The sequence below is a fragment of the Syngnathoides biaculeatus genome, chromosome 1 (assembly GCF_019802595.1).
Source record: "Syngnathoides biaculeatus isolate LvHL_M chromosome 1, ASM1980259v1, whole genome shotgun sequence".
NCBI lineage: Eukaryota > Metazoa > Chordata > Actinopteri > Syngnathiformes > Syngnathidae > Syngnathoides > Syngnathoides biaculeatus.
The window spans coordinates 14,671,178-14,682,846 of record NC_084640.1 but is presented as its reverse complement, the minus strand read 5'-3'; the positions used below and the strand labels follow the sequence as shown (position 1 = coordinate 14,682,846).

Below are 11,669 nucleotides of genomic sequence, written 5' to 3'. Positions count from 1 at the left end.
TGAATAACCATGAAGTGGTAGTAATTATTTACACCCATAAAAACTAATAAAGAACATATTTAGACGGGCGCTTTTTGGGATACCCGAGACAAAAGAGCACAGACAAACCATTAAATTTTTTAAAAAAAAATAAAATGTGATGATGATACATTCTTCCACTTATTACTTCATAAATTGCGTACAATAAGGATCCCGGCGTTATTTTTGACAGACACACGTCAAACCAACCGGGCTTGAAAAACTGAGCATGCGCAGTGCTGACAGCCTTCGACTTGACACCCACGTGCTCGCCTCTGTTTACACTTGTACGCGTTGACGTCACCGCGTCAAACCACGCCCCCACGACGCAGTGATTGGCAGGCAGTCAGCAAACGACGGGCAGGGACCAGGAAGAGAAGAAGAACAAGAAGGAGGCGAAGAAGAAGACCCAAAAAGGCGTGTGAGTCCTGACAGCACCGAACTCGAACTTTCCCGCAGAATCCACAATTTCACGGAATAATGGAGGCCAACGTGAAAGGTAATTAACATCTTTTCAACCTCTCTCCGTCGCCTTTTGGTTTGCCGTGGCTTGACAAACAAAACAAGAAAGAAAGAACCGACATTTTAACTTCGCGCAATGTCGGCTAGCTTCACAATTGTTACGCTAACACGTCAAACTCGACGGAAATGCATTTAATTTTGCATTTTTTTTAAATGCCAAAAATATCTAACGCGGAAGTAAAAGAGTCCGGGTGTGAAGGAGGAAATCATTTGTCGCCATTAACTACCAAAAAAAAGGATTTCAAACACTATTTATCAACACGGTTCTATTTATTTATGGCTATTTTCTTGACTTTATACTTTAGTGGCCAAAGTTGCGCGAGTGCGCATGTCAGTATTAAAAAAAAAAAAAAAGCAGGAAGTCACGTGAGCACAGGTGTGCCCAGACAATTTTTTTTTTTTTTTACATTTTTTTAACTTATGCTCCCTTACATGTTTCTATTATGTTGTTGTTGATGTTGAACTTTTACTATTTTTTTCGTCACATGTACTGCTACGTTTTGACATTAAATAAGTACTGGGGGGAAAAAAAAGTAAAGGTGTGCTACAAGAAATTTAATTTAGTAGACTTATTTCATATTTTTGTTCACTGTATGTTCAGTACTTAAATTTTGAGGGCACTTTTGTCGAGTATCTTCAATATTTTAGCTAGAAAATAATAACATATTGAGATTGAGGTCTGTGTTTCAAGGGTGATCTAGCCCAGGAAGTGGGATTATTATTCATGTAATAATCAGTAATACAATGTGTACATAAAAGAAGACAGTATACATAGGTAAAAAAAAAGTACGATTTTTTTTTTTTTTTAAAAAAAGGAAAGTCAAGGGCCAAGAAACAGTCTTACATGTTTTAGTTTACCATTTTCTCGCAACACACTTGAATATTTTGTGTTGATAAACTTTACATTAATTTATTAGTACTCTGTGTTGTTTTGTTTTATACAACATTTAATATTTTGTGTCAGTACAACAGTGTGAAACATGTTTTGTGAGCCATAAATTGCCCAATGAGAGTCCTTAAAAAAATAAAAACGTCAGACGTGGTACTACAAAAAGCCCAAAACGTATAAATAACAAATTTTCTGCATTTGATTTCAAGAATAGCCCTTAAAAAAATGTATATATTTTTGCTGCTAAATGTATGCAGATATAAGTGATGCTGCAATGTACGATTGTAATTTGAAATTTTGCCGAATTATTTTGAAGGTATGGGTGACATTAGGATGACATAACCTGTCTCTATATATATGAGTGCATTCTCGCCATGGCAACAGACTCTCTCTGCAAAAGTAAAATCGCCTTTATTGTCATGAATATGTACGCACGCGCACAAAAATGGGTTTTCTAGATTTAACCAATCACAGTGAGCACACGCACTTGTTAGCGGAACACATTGGAGCAGTTCGGGGGGGAAATCAGTGCCTTGCTCAAGGACACCACGGCCGACAAAGTGTGCACCCCTCCCACCCCCCCGCCCCACCCTCTTCCGGATGCAATCGGTCATGATTAGATTTCCACCAGAGACACCATCAGAAAGTACCAATCTAAACTCGAGCACCCCCGGTACCCTTGTGAGGATGAATAAGCGGTACAGAAAATGGATGGATTATTATTCTTCTTATTATTTTAAACGTGACTGAAAGTATTCTGCCCGACTTGTCCACGGACTCCCATTCCCACTCCTCATAAGAGGGGAGCATTGGCACAGCGGCAAGCCCCCCCCCCCCCTTTTGTCCCGTGGTTTTGGTTTTCGGGCCGGTCATGTGACGCGCTATGCGGCAAATATTACGCTAATTGATTTGATGCTGCGGCCCATCAGGCCGCTCAAACGGACGCTTGTTCCCGTAGGGGCGGAACACCGCCCACTTACGTGACATCTCCGTCAAAACAACGGAATACACGTCAAAATAAAGTACAAAATACAAAAAGATGCTTCACTGATGGTGTAGTGGTAAACGCGCCTGACCTTGGTGCGGGCAGCGCAGGTTCGATTCCCACTCAAGGATGGTGTCAATGCGTCCTCTGACTGACCGGCGACCAGTTCACGGCGTCGTCCGCCTTTTGGCTGAAGTTAGCTTGTGAGGATAAGTGCTTTGGGAAATGGATGGATAAATGGATAAAGACTCACCCAAAACCCAAATAGTAATTGACCGCCCCACCACACAGTTTTTAATTTTTCAAAAAAATAATTGCCTATAAGTGCCACAAGATTCTAACAGATATGGATTTGGCCTGACAAAAACTGAGGCTAGGTTCCAAAATAGTAAATATGTAAATTCACCTGCAGTAATTTGCACACATTTTTGGTGCTGCTTTTTCAGCTGATTTTCATAGTAATTTTTTTTTTAATAACAGATGGTATTTACAGCAATAATTATCCAAAATAGCTGAAATAATCACATTATTTCACTTACAAAAAAAAAGTTTAATCTGCCGACTGAATCCATCCATTTTCTTTCCCGGTTATCCTCACAAGGGTCGCAGGAGCGTAGCCGAGCTGTCAACGGGCAGGAAGCGGGGTTACACCCTGAACTGGTCGCCAGCCAATCGCAGGGCACATGAAGACAAACAGCCAGTCACACCTATGGGCAATTTAGAGTCTCCAATTAATGCTGCATGTTTTTGGGATGTGGGAGGAAACCGGAGTGCCCACCCGGAGAAAACCCTCGCAGGTACGGGGAGAACATGCAAAAAGTCCACACAGCCGGGACCGGAATCGAACCCGGGACCTTAGAACTGTGAGGCCAACGCTTTCCATCTGACCCACCGTGCCACCATATAAATAATTGATGGGATAATATCCAGAATCTCACACACACCCACGTTCAAGTTCATCTTAAACACTCCGAGTCCCCCCCCGGGCGTCCGTTCCGGCTGACTAGCGTCACCGCTTTACCCCCCCCCCCCCCCCCGCAACGGACCGACGGGCCCGGATTAGCGGCGAGCTCGAAATCTGGGACACGGCAGATTACGCTTTTTCACTTCACGCAGCTCACGTGACGCGCGAAACGGGATGTCCAGAATGGAGGGATGGTTGGATGGCCAGAGTGGAGGGAGGGAAGGAGGGAGGGAGGGAGGGAGGGTCACGCGATAAAACTGCCGCGTCAGGAACGATGGACCGAGGCCGAGTACGCGCACGGCGGCGGTCGGACGACATGGAGGCCCCGGAGGACTACCGCTCGCCCTTTGACTTTGAGCAAGGCGTTGACGCCAGCTACCTCCACCTGGCGCCCGCCTCCTGTGACACGCCGCCCGGCAGAGGTAAAAGCCAGAAGCGAGGAATGCGCGACGCTTTGCCCGTGTCCGCACGTCAGTGTAAATATGGCGGTAACTTGACTTGCGTCGTAATCAAAAATTTCAATTATCCTGATGAAAATTCAATGAAATTAGTTTTTAGTTAAGAGCTTGGCCACGGAAGGAATTCTTCTCTTAAATCAAGGCGACACTCTTTTGCGTTGCCATATGTATTAGGAATATGTACTTTCTGTACATATGTCACTCAATGCGCCCGGAGGAAACGCACGCAGGCACAGGGGAGAAGATTCAAACGCCACACAGGCAGGGCGGGGATTTGAACCGAGGTCCTCAGAGATGCGAGGCAGACGCGCTAACCAGTAATAAAATAAATAAAAATTACAATACAATTCGCTTCAATCATGACCCAATATATCATAATTCCCGGCCTACAGAGCGCAAGCCTCACCCAGTACATTTGGAAAGGAAATATTATTTGGTACGTACATAGTCTGCCGCTGTGTAAAAACCGCTAGTACCCACGTTGAAACACGAGATATTTACAAAGAAAGACGGTAGACAGAGAGTTTAACGCTAGCGCCGCTGTGCTAACAGGACCGGATAAAAAAAAAAAACAATCACACTAGTAAAAATGACTGAGACAGGGCCCGGACCGGTAAAAGTCACTTCCTCGGCACATACATTCCACCGGTCTCACCCCCTTACCTTTTCCGCTGGAGCCCCCCCTTGCGGCCGTTAGGAAAAAAAAAAAAAATGCACAAATTAGCCGCATCACCGCGTAAACCGCAGGGTTGAAAGCGTGTGAAAAAAGTCGTGGCTTATGGGCCGGAAATTACGGCACGTGGTTCAGCCATCGTCCAATTCTGATTTAGTCCAATTCACTACAAACGATATGACACAATACAGTCATGGTGATATTTCATAAGTGTTTGCGCCAATTGACAGAAGTCCCGGTTGTACCCGTATTATCATTTTACGGCGAGTGAAAAACATTTTGGCAAGACTTCCTGTGCCACTTCCTGTCGTCAGACTATCTCGATACTTTTGCTCGCACGCCGTTCTCTCCTTGCCACTCCTCACTTGGATCGAGCGGCGTCGTCTCGCTGCACCGGACTCTCTCGGTTTTATCGATCCGCCGCCGGTCCCGCAACAAACATCGTTAGCGCCCATTAAAGCTTCCGTCGGCCATCGAGCCCACAAGCGCCACCTGTTGGCAATTGTGTCCAGTTGCGTACCTGAAGTGTATCCGTCGCCCTCCCAGGCTCGCAGCAGGACCTGGACCCGGTGGCCGAGGTGGGGCAGGACGCGGCGATGGGCGTCGGACCGCCGTCGCCCATCCCTACGATGACGGAGGAGGAACGCCAGGAGCTGCAAGTGGAATTGTTGAGGGTTAGCCGATACGTCGTGCATTTTACTTTTAGTCATCGTAGCGCAGTGTAGCTGCTCATTAGCCTCCACTAAGCTAACGCTAAAGCAGCTTTTTTTGTCCCGACACACCCGCTCAAAACTAAATCAGGTGGAGGACGAGATCCAGACCCTGTCTCAGGTCCTGGCGGTGAAGGAGCGGCAGCTGGCCGACATCAAGCGGAAGCTGGGCGTGACGCCGCTCAACGAGCTCAAGCAGAACTTCAGCAAAACCTGGCAGGAAGTCACCACCTCGTCGGCGTACGTGATTCACTTCCTCTTAATTGTGTTCCCCTAAATCGGGTCGTGACCAAAAAAAAAAAAAAAAAAACGGACGTTCCAAAGACTATTTTGACTACTCGGAGCGAGCGAGCATGCGTCCGTTCGGAAACGAAAAACCGTGACCGCCCGCCTCCGTTCTCCCCTCGGCAGGTACAAGAGGACGTCGGAGACGCTGTCGCACGCCGGCCTCAAGGCCACGGCGGCCTTGTCCAACGTGAGCGCCGCCATCAGCCGCAGGCTGGAAGACGTCAGGTGAGCCGCCGGCCGAGCGGAGCGCCGCGCTCGTTCTTTAACGAACAAAGAACTAGAACTGCAAGTAACTAGATCGACAAGTCCGCTAACTTCGTTCGTCCAAAATGACGTGAAATTCACTCAACTGACCAAACCGGCTGGTTAAACATCCAACTTCCGATCAATCGATGATGATTGGTTACTAGTATTTCGGGGGTATTATCGGGAGAAAGGCATTTATTAGTCTTGAGCCCCCTGCGGCTAATTTTGCCTTGGCGTGTATTAATTAGCCGGGTGCCCTCTACTATCCGTTAATTGCTAAACCGAACCGCTCGGACTCTCGCTAATTGCTTCCGGCGTAATCCGGCAAACGGAACCCGCTCACCCTGAGACTCAAGACCCCCCCCCCCCCCCAAAGCGGGAACGCTAATCCAAGTTCTCCGCTGTCATCCTCCCTTCTGTGGATTAGCGACAAGCAAACGAGATTAGCAAGCCGCCGCCTTAAAGCTGCCGATTACTCTGAAATTCAACCTCACGTAGGGGGGCGAGGGGGGGGGGGGGGCACCAGGTTTCTGTGTGTTTTTGGATGCATACTTTATTTTTTATTTTTACTTTCGTGACGGGTCAGTAGTACTTGCAATACTAGAGCCCCCCCCCCCCGAAAACAGGATGTGCGCGCATGTTGTAAAAGTGTACTTCCTACCATTCTGAAATGACAACTAACCCCCCCCCCTCCCCTTTTCGTTAATGCCGCCGACTAGCAAGCGCTCTTTGCAGCACTCGGCTAGCATGCCCGTCATGAGGTAAGGCCGCCATCTTGTGTCCGCCCCAATTTTTTTTTTGATTCGCATTTGAAATTTTGTCACTGATGTAAAAATACTTTTCAAAATGGTTTTGTGTTGGGTTTTAACCCCCCCAAAATATTTTTTATTTATTTCCCTATATTTCCTCAAAGAGAAATATGCATTATATTATCATTGTCAGATATTTTTTTCATCTATTTTACTATTCTAAATGTTTAATTTTTGTATATTTTTCAAATAGCACTGGTTTCTTTTACACTTAAATATGTAAATTTTTTTTCTTTAATATTTCTTTCAGGGGGAAAAAAATTATTTAACAGAAATTCAAATATTTTCTATTTTTTTTGTAAATTTTATGCTCGAGTTTTTGTTTGTATATAGTTTTCTTTTATGCCCAAAATGTCACTTTTACCCATTCCAGCGACTTTTTTTTGTGTTAAATTCAAGCTGCAAGTATGATGGGCTAATTTTGTTTTATCCCCCCCCAGGAACGCCGCCTCATTCAAGACCTTTGAAGAGAAAATGGGATCATGGAAGGTATTGGCGGGGGGGTGGGGGGGGGGGAAATAAAAATTAACAACCACCTTGGTGGTGTACTTAAAAAAAAAAAAAAAAAAAAATGACTTTATGTTTCAGAACAAGATGAGTCCAGAAATGGACGCCAGCGAGCAGCTCAACGTTCCAGATGAGGAGCCGCAGCACCAGGACACGCCCACCACCCTCGACACCCCCTTGCATTAACCCCCCCCCCCAAGGGCCCCCGCCAACCCCGCAAGTCCTCAAAGGTGTCGGCATCCTGAATTCACAAGAACGTCGCAACCTCTCGACATCGCTTTACGCGCTCAACGCAGCTTCACTCCACACGTTCTTGTCCATCATGTTAACATTTTTTGTTTTTGCCATGTTTGGGGCCCAAATCGTCTTTATTTATAATAATAATCTCACACACACACACACACACTCAAGTTAGTGAAGCCAAAGTGAAGATTTGAACACATTTGTTGGTGATGTTTGCTTTGTTACTAACTATATGCCATAAAAAAAAGAAGACCGTTACACTGCCCAAGTTTCAAAATAAAACTTTCCTCAGTGCGCTTAAAAATATATATTTTTAACAATCTCTCACGTTATGGATTTTGTTGTTGAATAAATAAATGGATAAAACTGCTCAAGTTGTTTTTAATGAACTTCTAAGGAGGAAAAAAAGTCCAAAAACGAGCATTTATCATTAAAAAAAAAAACCCTTAATTCATGAAATTATTTGCTAATGCAAAAGCAAACAAGTATCATTTGGGGAAACAAATACTAGCTGCAGTTCTCGATTCGAACACCAGATGGTAGCAAAGAAACGAAACTGGCCTACCGACTGCAGTTCCTGATTTGAACATTAGATGGCGGCAAAGGACCGAAAAATCATACCATATCTGGCACAGATGTTCGCCTCATAATTGCCAATTACGATCCTCAATGTCGTAATAGTCACTCGATAAATCTAGTTGTGGCTACGAATTATGATTCCAGAGTGCTAAATGTAATTTTAAATATCGCAAGGGAAGATGTACAGTTATTCACACGACATTTAGTCTTCAACTTGTATTGATTATTGATTGAATATTGACAACACCCTGAAACAGAAGGCAGCCACCGTGCCAAAAATGTGGTCTCGTCTATTTCCTGCGCTATCAACGCTAAAAAGAGAGCACTGAGTTGACGTCTATTTCCTGGGAAATACCCGACGAGTCCTGTCCACTTTCTAGAGAGCGGAATGTTGACGAGAGGAATGGGACTGTGGTCCCGTCTATTTCCTGGATAATAATTGACAAGAATTTCACGTGCGCGAAAAAAAAAAAAAAAGCCGATTTGACGCCCGGACTTATAATTTGACGACAAACACGGAAACAATCAAATGTCACCCACAGTCAAGCAAAGTCAAATACAATAACGTAAATAATAATTAAAAAAGAAAAACAGGCGTGTCTTACCTGATGTCGTTGGGGTTTTTTTTTTGTTTGTTTTTAATAAAAGTTCTCCAGACTTCAAGAAATATTTTCCAAAATAAGTTTTTTTTTTTTTAAGAAGACGCCGTTCTCCAATGGTCCCGGAAGTGATTACCTGGATGCGTTTCTTCTTCTGCGGTTTCGTGAGCTCCCGCGTAATCACGCGGGATTTCGAGTCTATGTGCGTTATTATCTATTACTTGGATATACATAATGATCTCTCTATATAGTCATATGACACGTTATATATGTGTGCTGTTGTCAAAGAAACACACGGGTGACACCACTTTTTAACAAACAGCTGCCAGCAAAGAAACCACCTCTTTCTTTTTTTTAATTTTGTTAAAATCTCCACAGTTGTGACGTCACGTGGATGAAAAATAAAAATCAAACGAAAAAACAAAATAAAACTCGTACAAACAGCAAACAACTAGAACAGCACCAGACCCGACGCGAGTGTCAGTAAACACATTTGTACACGTACGATACAAAGTAAAGCAGAACAGGAGTTAACAGTCAGTGTGTACGGATTCATTTTTATAGTTCATCTGATTATGATTATTAAAAAAAAAAAAAAAAAAAAAAACCAACCCGGGTGCAATAGAATACTATTTGAGATATATCATATATACTCTGGTATATACACATTTTGTTTATAATTATAAGTGCTTTTAGTGGAGCGGTTCATAAAAACAAATCAAGAAAAGCTTGGAAGTGAATCACGTTAGCTTAGCTTTGACACGGAACGCCCATAAAGATTTATGAAGATTTTTTTTTTTTTAATGTCTCTATGAATATACGTTCTTTTTTTTTTTTTAAATCACGCAAGTGGTCATGCTCTTGTGGCACAAATGTAAAACATGATTAAAAAAAAATAATAGGACAAAAAAATGTGTGAATGTTGTCAATTTTCTTCACTAAAAGCAAAAATAAACGTACACAAATGCTAACTGCTCCACTAGCTTCTTATGTGAATTATTCAACTCACATAGAAAAAAAAGTAACATTTCAAAACAATTTTTTTCAAACATGAATTTAACGCACCCACAGCTGCCACGAGTGATAACACTATTTACGTTTAAAATAATGACTCAACCTCAACGGTTAGCGTGAAAGATCTTGTGCTAGCTTGACGGCGAATAAAGAAAAAGCGATGAAGAATCTTTTTTTTTTTTTTAATGTTTATGTTGCTTTGCCGCAAAGTAAAATAAAGAATATTGGAGTTGTTAGTGTAAAGCCGGCGACATCTTAGCGCTAGCTTTGCAATCATTGACGAAAAATAAACAAAATATATCTATATATGCTAACCTATGAAAACATAATATTTCCAAATGTTTGTTTTTAAGGATGGATACAAGAAAATATTCGGTAAATGATGTTCATGTCTTACCCGAAAATTAAACCCCTCAAAAAATTTTACCGATGTCATGCTAACCTATTTTAGCGTCTTGGCTACTGTTTGCTTTGAAAGATGGAAACGAAAGATTTTGGAACATAAAGTCTTTGCTTCAGCAATAAATGAACAAAAAATAACGCAAAGCTAAACGTGTACGTTTGCCGACGATTGTTTTCAAGGACGAAAATGGAAGATTTGTAACATTAATACTGACAAATAAACAAAATGTTTGTATGGTGCGCTGGGCTAAGCTAACCTAGGCTAATAACATTTTGTTTTGCTGGATGGAAGCAACGTTGAACTTTGACTCTTTTTGTGATTTCATCGGGGGGGGGGTGGGGGTGGAATGTTATTTCTTGAGGCTTTTCATTTACAAAATGTTAACAACTGTACGAAATAGTGATGTGGTTGTAAATAATAAAAAAAATAATAATAATAATCTTCACGTGGAAAACATTTTACAAAGATTCTTACGGGACACTTTGCGCTTCAATCCCAAACATGGACACCGAGTTTTTCTTTTAAAACTAACTTCAACGTATCATCATGCACATGCAACGGAGGCGATTCTTTTGAAAGAATTGAAATTATTAGCGTATGTACACCACGCGCGCGCGTGCGTGTGTGTGTTGAATTCTTGAGGTCGTGATTGTAAGAGTTAACCAATGAGATCGTCTGGGTTGCATATTCACAAGCTGCAAAATAAAAACAAACGAACGAACGGACGAACGAACGTCTGACGTTACGGCGTTTTCGTCCTTCACGGCTTTTAAATCGGACGATCCGATTGGCTGTTTAACGTGCTGTGAGGCTTTCTGTGATTTCTCCAGTAACACCCCCCCCTCAACCACCCACCCAAAAAATTAATAAAATCATCTAATCATGACACGGACATCAGAATTATGTACAAGCCCTTGTCCAGAAGGGTTAAAAAAACAAACAAAAAAACGTAAATTTAAAAATTAAAAAAAAAAAAAAAAAAAAAAAAAGCATCGTAGACAGAAAAATGTCATCAAAAAATGTCCCAAAATCTTGAAAAAAAACCCCAATAATCAAACAAACAAAAAAAAAAACCCTCAAGCTGGAAATAGACTTGCGCTCCAGAAGTTCAAATCAAGGCACATTCGGGAATCTGTTATTTACGGTTAGCTAACACGGCTAACGTTAATGTACGAATAAAAGGGGACTAGCCACAAGCCCCGCCCCCGAGCTGGCGGCCAACGGGGTTACCGAGGAGACGGATGAGAATAGATAGCTTAAATCCGCAACTTCCTGTCGTGTACACCATTGACCGCCTGATGAATAAATGCGGAAAAAAAAAAACCCTAACAAAAAATATATTTATATATTTGTGGCATATTATTACTGAAAAAAAATCAGAAATCTGTCACAAATTTACAAGAGAAAAGGGATCAATATGAAAAGTTGGACTAATGGCGGCAACTTTGCGTTCAATGTTGTTGTTTTCGACTTGATTGTGAGAACAAAGATTTACAATCTTGATTAAAAAAAAAAATAGTAACACAAAAAGTAAGATGTCAGACATCGTAAAATAAAACGTCAAAAAAAAAAAAAAGAAAAAAAAAAAGAATACGTAGAATTAGCGAGTTTTCAGATCTTCACCAAAACTGAACACTTCACGCGAGAAACGTGCGCCACCCTGCTGGGAAATTTGGTCAACATCATTTTTTTTTAGTGAGCTAAAAAAAAAAAAAAAAAAAAAAAAAAAAAAATCGAAGCACATTGCGATTGGCCGGTTGAC

General features: G+C 42.1%; 1 protein-coding gene across 3 annotated transcripts; it reads left to right on the top strand.

Moving 5' to 3' along the window:
• Positions 1–358: 358 nt before the first annotated feature.
• On the top strand, positions 359–7,682 carry tpd52 (tumor protein D52). Of its 3 annotated transcripts, XM_061820795.1 has the most exons (7): positions 359–517; positions 5,056–5,183; positions 5,311–5,459; positions 5,631–5,732; positions 6,473–6,514; positions 7,003–7,051; positions 7,151–7,682. In XM_061820795.1, the coding sequence occupies exons 1-7, from the start codon at positions 499–501 to the stop codon at positions 7,253–7,255; spliced, it is 594 nt and encodes a 197-aa protein (XP_061676779.1). In that variant the 5' UTR covers positions 359–498; the 3' UTR covers positions 7,256–7,682. The 3 variants fall into 3 exon arrangements, with proteins under 3 accessions (XP_061676779.1, XP_061676788.1, XP_061676795.1); XM_061820804.1 differs by lacking the exon at positions 6,473–6,514; XM_061820811.1 differs by lacking the exons at positions 6,473–6,514; positions 7,003–7,051; positions 7,151–7,682 and having other exon boundaries at positions 5,631–5,736.
• Positions 7,683–11,669: the final 3,987 nt, after the last annotated feature.